General features: G+C 41.0%; 1 protein-coding gene across 1 annotated transcript in view; it reads left to right on the plus strand.

The window, feature by feature from the left end:
• LOC121903612 (FH1/FH2 domain-containing protein 1-like) overlaps positions 1–6,953 on the plus strand; it is a 32,677-nt gene extending 25,724 nt beyond the window's left edge. The window contains exons 4-7 of the mRNA XM_042420805.1: positions 3,752–3,819; positions 4,104–4,209; positions 5,484–5,548; positions 6,869–6,953. Coding sequence (XP_042276739.1) covers positions 3,752–3,819; positions 4,104–4,209; positions 5,484–5,524 — 215 coding nt within the window. The 3' untranslated portion in view covers positions 5,525–5,548; positions 6,869–6,953. The remainder of the gene's footprint in view (positions 1–3,751; positions 3,820–4,103; positions 4,210–5,483; positions 5,549–6,868) is intronic.
• The last annotated feature ends 66 nt before the right edge of the window (positions 6,954–7,019 follow it).

Genomic DNA, 7,019 nt, shown 5'->3' on the forward strand with positions numbered 1-7,019 from the left:
TTTTTTTAATATACTGTATGTCTGATTCAATTCTGTCTTGTAGATCTTTTATTTTGAAAAATAAATTAGAGCTGCAACGATTAGTCAATTAATTGATTAGTCGATCAACAGAATATTAGTTTGGAACTAATTTGATGATTGATTAATAATCTCAAACATGATGATTTGAAACATTGATCATAAACTGAATACTTTTGTCATCATCATCTTAGACTCTTCATAGAGAAAGTGATTAATCAATTAACGATGAAAATAATCGTTAGTTGTAGCCTTTGTGAGGACGAAGACTCAGTGGAGATGATTCTGATATAGTGATCAGAATGTTTCTGATATAGTGATCAGAGTGATTGATCAGTGAGGGTGTGCTCAGGCTTCCTGTTGCTCCGGTTGTAGTTTAGTTTTCAGTCTGTCTTCCTGTTTTCGTTCCACACAAACAGCCGCTGATGTCAACCGGACGGCAGACTGTGTATTTATTGTGTTTTGAGATGTAAACGCGTCTCTTCCTTGTTGTCTTTAGACGCCGTCAGCCAGTAACGGACGCCAGCAGGCGCTCAGCCAATCAGAACATTGATCATCACAAAGACTAATAAGCTTTGAACTATTAGAAGGCAACACATGGACTGATCCCACGACGCTGCTTCATTAACGTGATGAATGTACGGAAGGAATATAAAATAACTCTTGTTATTGTTTTTATCTCATAATCAGATGAAAAACATATTTAGCTTTTAGAACTGAATAGTTTCTCCTTGTGGCGTAAATGTTCATTGGTCATATGTTGATCATGTCAAAATAGAACTGTCCAATCACAGCTTGGGGGCGGAGCTTAACAGTGCTGACATCAGCTGATGAAACTCATGACGCAGTAAATACGTAAATAATAATTAAATACATAGCATGACGATGCGTTTTGTTTTTCTTTAGACATCATGTCAGAAAGCTTCAGTGTGTTCTTTTGTTCTTTATCTGATGAACGTTTAGTAGATTAATAAAGTCCAGAAGAATTCATTTGATACGTTTAAGTCATTTACTGAGTGAAGAGCATCAAAGGAAACATTCACATGTTTGCAACACATTTATTGAATTTTATGAAGCACTTTTGTCTCGTGACGCTCAGCTGCTTTGAGTTTTTGTTGCTGCTGGAAAATAAAGTTTTATTTTATTGCAGATTTTATCAGACAAACGTGTCCGTCTGCTCACGCTGAGCCTCACGCAGGAAACTCAACAGGTTCTAGTTTCACCTTCGTCTTCATGTTTTCTCTCTAACAAGAATTTAATGCAAAGTTCATATTCTGTTCAGCATGTGGTCGTCATGCTCGCTGCCGGTTTCCTGATGTGCAGATGTTTCTGTCAGCAGCAGCATCATGTTGTGTTACATCACCTGCTGTTAATATCTCTGACTGTCACATGGACCTCCTCTGAGGTCACCTGAGGTCACAGCAGCCGGTCGAGATGTGATGATGAAGGTGAGGAAGAGTCGTGAACACGGTTAAAGGATCGTCGTTGTTGGTGTTCTGGCGTCTGCACAGCTGTTGGTCAACCTTGGGAGTGACAACAGAGCCTGATTTATAGTTCCTGTTGTCATGACAACCGACCCCCATGACTTCCTGCTGCCATGGCGTGCTGCGGATACTGAGCCTGTGTGTGTGTGTGTGAGTGTGTGTGTGTGTGTGTGTGTGTGTGTGTGTGTTTATTTCTGTTTCATATCCTCATTTTCTCGCTTTGATTCATCTCATTTTCTTACTTCCTGTTTTAAAACTTTATTTCTTTTTTCTTCTACTGTCTCCGCTACCGTTTACTTTACTTCAGACTGCAGGTCACGTGCTTCTGGCAGCCATGATGATGATGATGATGATGATGATGATGATGATAATATGGTGAACTGAATATTTGCGTTGTTTGTTTTGATGTTTATTATAGTAAATGAAGTTTCATTTCTCAGATGATGTTTCATCATTACTGATGCTAGATATCTGTTACTGTGCTGCTGGGTGCTTCAATCAATCAATCAATCAATCAATCAATCAATCAAACTTTATTAGTACAGCAGCTTTCATACAGGTTAGAGTTGAAAGTGCTTCACAGACAACTGATCAGCCAATAAAACAGAATAAATGTCGACAGTTCAACAGTTTGAGACTAAAAATGATGAGAAATGTAATAAAATAGATTTAATAATAATAATAACAATAAAATAATATTAGTATAATCAAAATGAGAAAATGAATAAAACCAAAAATGAATATAGAAAATAATTTTACAACATTAAAATAAATTGAATAATATTAATGAATCATTTTAATCAGAAACCACTTTTCATGTGAGCAGCCGAGTCGTCACCACGGCGCCCCGTCGCCCCGTCGCCCCCCCCCCCCCCCCCCCCCCCCCCCCCCCCCCTCTCTGGGATGGACAACACTTTGATTCATTATGGGAAATGTAATTATATTATATTATATTATATTATATAGACTCACTGATGGCAGAGAGCTGCAGCTCTGACCCTCAGGATCAGTTTGACCTTCAGGATCAGTTTGACCTTCAGGGTCAGTTTGACCTTCAGGGTCAGTTTGACCTTCAGGATCGGTTTGACCCTCAGGAGGATTCGGGGATTGAACCTTGTGATGAACAGCTGCAGCGTCTCTGCTGTATGAACTCAATTTAAAATCTCCCGTTTCCTCTGAAATCCAGAGTGAGTCAGGGGTCGTGACCTCTGACAGAAACAAACAGGAAATAGTTTCATTCCTCTCTGGAAACACTTCCCAACCCCCCCATCCATCCTCCAAAGAAGTCTCTCCATGTTTAAAGGAATCTCCTCAGGCTTCATTAGTGACTAACAACCCCCCCCCCCCCCTCCCTCCCCAGGAACAAGAACTGATCAAATGATCAGATCAATGATATGATCAATGTATATATCAGTGTATATATATTTAAAAGATAAACAATCATTTCTGTATTCACATCCTGCATGATTCACTTACATCAGAAGTCAGTTTTGACTCAACTTTAAACACACACACACACACACACACACACACACACACACACACACATCCTGGAACCCACAGGACTGTCAGGAATGTGAGAGAAACAATTGAATTCACTTGAATGACCACAGAGATGATGATGGTGAACTTGTTATCACAGTGTGTAACAACACACACACACACACACACACACACACACACACACACACACACACACGAACATCCTGTTATCACAGTGTGTAACAACACACTTCCATCAACACACACAACAAACTCAGGACGTTCTCACACCACCGAGTGTCAGTGAAATGAATCTTCACGTCTCTGTGAGACATTTTGTTCTAGTAGTTTGTTGTCGTGGTAACGCTTAGCGAGCTGCTGTCTGTCTTCTCTCTACGGTTGTGTTTTCTCTCTTTTGGCATTTTGTTCATCACTTTATTCAATAAACAGTTATTGTCTCTGAGCAGTTTGTAGTCTGACAGATGAGATTCAATAAAACTGGAAGCTAATAAGCTACGATAGCTTCCTCTGTCCCCTCATTGGTCGGCTTCTTCATCACTGCTGCTTATTGGGCGACAGCACAGATCTGTCTTCCCTTCTTCTAACAATCATAACATTTGTCTTATTTACATTATATGTGATGTTGAGATCTCCACCATAATGTTGTCTTTTTGTTTTATGTTAATGTTTGAATGATTGTCAGGATGTTGTTGACCATACAGTCGTATCATCACTGATAGTTTTCCGTGTGTCTCGCTGTGTTTCAGAGAAGCTGTATAACTCTCACGGTCCGGAGCTCAGACGATCTCTCTTCTCTCTCAAGCAGCTCTTCCAGGTAACTCGCTGGCTTCTCTCTTTAACATCAGTGTTTTATCTCGTATTCAAACACAGCTTGATCTCCAGGTTCAAACATGTTGTCAGTCTGAACAGTGTCAGAAACGACTCGTCCATGTGTCACAATATGATACTGTCACTAGTTTCACTTCAGTAGAAACAGCATCTTCATTCACCCAAACAATAACAGAACATCTGTGATACATCAGGCTTCTTCTGTAATGATGGTTTAAAGACTGACAGTAGAGAGTTAACAGATGACCTGTGTGTCTCTTCTGTCTGCAGGATGATAAAGACCTGGTTCCAGAGTTCGTGGCGTCTGAAGGTTTGACGTGTTTCATTAAAGTCGGAGCAGAAGCCGACCACAACTACCAGAACTACATCCTGAGAGGTTTGTTTTATTCATAGAGCTCAATATCACGAATCACACGTTAGCTTTACAGGCTGTACAGAAACACGACATCCTCCGTCCATAAACCTCAAATACGGAAAAACTCCCTAAAAATCAGGTTTTAATGATCAGGTTTTAATGATCAGGTTTTAATGATCAGGCTTTAATGATCAGGTTTTAATGATCAGGCTTTAATGATCAGGTTTTAATGATCAGGTTTTAATGATCAGGCTTTAATGATCAGTGTGATCAGCTGCTGCTCACAGCTGCGTTTTCAGTTGTTTCTTTAAAAAATATCCTCAATGTTGCTGAAGACAGAAACTGTCCTGGATTATGTGACCATCATGTTGCAACTTCATTCCTGAGAAATCAGGTTTTGTTTAGAGATGCAACTAACAATTATTTTCATAATCGATTAATGTGCAGATTTTTTTTTCGATTAATTGATCATTTTGTCTATAAAATGTCAGAAAATAGTGAAAGATTATCTTAATAATTCTTCAAAAGGTCTTTTGTCTACAACAATACAAAACCCCCAAATACATTCAGTTTAACATCACAGAGAACAAAGAAAACGAGAGAAAAAAACAAGAATCCTCACACTTGAGAAGTTGGAACCAGTAAATTAAGATTATTCGGTTATGAAAATAGTTTTTCTGTTGATTGACTAAATCGTTGCAGTTCTAGTTTTGTACGTCAGTTTGATGGACGGCTCTAAATAGTACAATACCCATGAGCCTTGCTGCTGCTGTTGCTGTGGAGATGAAGCCAGAATTAGAGCGGTAGTGAATTTAAAACACGTCACCGTAGTTACTGAACTGCAGATAGTAAATAAAGGCTGGTTTATGGCAGGTCGCTCAACGGAGACTAAAGAGTCACACAATGTTTTCAATTCATGCTTTGGCAACAGGTTTCAGTGCTCTCCATGGTAACCAGACACTGTCCTCCAGCCAGCTTGTTCACTTACATTATATCATCCCGACCATCACTAATTAAACGTAAAAGTTACAGATCAAAATATCAATGAGGAAGTTCAGTGAAAACTACGATCTCCATGGCGACGTCAGTGACACTACTCAGTCACAAGGCACAGCAGAACATGAAAATATGGTGTCGACGACATAACAACATTCTCCAGGTTCCCGACATCAAATGAAAGTGTGGAGCGACCTGTCAGCCTCCATCCGCCATTAATGACGCACCAATCAGAGTTTAAGCTCTGTGATTGGATGTTTCTGGCTGAAACACGCCTTCTCTGTTCGTCTTTTGCCCAGGAGAGTTTCCTGTTGATCTGAACTGTAGAAGAGAGAACTGAGAGTCACCAGGAGCGCCGCAGCAGGTGTTTGCTGTTGTTTTTACTCGTCTACACAGAATCAGTCTGAGGATTGTCGCAGCAGCTTCAGTCCTGAGTCACACAGGAGGCGTTCAGGCACAGTGTTGACAGTAGGTCATCCATGTTTTGGCAGCAGTCAGAGTCCAACACACAATCACCGTAGTAACACACATCAAACAGAAGACAACAGACTTCAGGTCACAGTTACTCGTGAGCCACTTGTCTGCCTGTGTAAACAGCTGTACTGATTAAAATATGAGTGCATTGAGTGTGTTCAGATGCACACGAGACAGACGAAAAGTGAAAATAAAGTGTTGTGACTTCACTTGGTCTAGTAAGTTAAACAGGAGCATTGAGACTGTGTTCTCATTGAGCATCTCAGCTAGTTAAAAAAAGTAGAAATTATTTGATTAAAAATAGATCTATATCCACTTTTTTGTGTTTAGACAGTAAACTCACAAATAACAAACCATCTGCTGCAATGTAGAGTTTGTGAGAACTAGTTATGAAGTCAGATTGCTGTTTGCTGCAGAAACAGTTAAACTGTTGAGCCTCTGACTCCACGTCATTGTTATACTAAAGCAGATCACTGTGACCACAGATCCACCACAGCTGCTGTTCTCTCTTCACTCTACTAAGAGTATGATGAAGGTTATTGGAGCTCATCTGATGGTCAGACAGACTCCACAACATCAGTCTGAGGTGTCACAAGATCATTAACAGGATATTAAATAAGAAAAAACTCTTTCCTGCTCCACAAAATGTTTCTTTGTGGTATTTCTATCTTGTGAAAGTTTTACTTCAGGAGCTGTTCACAGCTCGTAGACATCCTCTGGTACTCGGGGCCCCTGAGCAGCAGCAGCCCCATCAGTCAGGTTTGTAATCCGTCAGTCTGAAGCCGCAGAGGATGGAAACACGGAGCTTCAGCTTCACACGTCCAACAAACCCACAGAGAGCTGAGTCAGCGCCGCAGATTATATGTTCCTGTAGAGCTGCTGGACCCGTCTGTGGAAACCTCAAGACCAGCACTCATCTAACTGTCTCTCTGTCTCTGTCTGTCTGTCTGTCTGTCTCTCTGCTGTCTGTCTGTCTGTCTCTCTGCTGTCTGTCTGTCTGTCTCTCTGCTGTCTGTCTGTCTGTCTGCTATCTCTCTGTTTGTCTCTCTGCTGTCTGTCTGTCTCTCTGCTGTCTGTCTGTCTGTCTGTCTCTCTGCTGTCTGTCTGTCTGTCTCTCTGCTGTCTGTCTGTCTCTCTGCTGTCTGTCTGTCTGTCTGTCTCTCTGCTGTCTGTCTGTCTGTCTCTCTGCTGTCTGTCTGTCTGTCCTCAGCTCTCAGTCAGATCATGCTGTTTGTGGACGGTATGAACGGAGTGATAAACCACACTGAGACGGTTCAGTGGCTCTACACGCTGACAGGAAGCCTGGTGAGTCCTCAAAACCCAACAAACTGCAGCCGATTTAAAGCCTCTAACACATATTT

This window comes from Thunnus maccoyii, chromosome 1 (genome assembly GCF_910596095.1).
Source record: "Thunnus maccoyii chromosome 1, fThuMac1.1, whole genome shotgun sequence".
NCBI lineage: Eukaryota > Metazoa > Chordata > Actinopteri > Scombriformes > Scombridae > Thunnus > Thunnus maccoyii.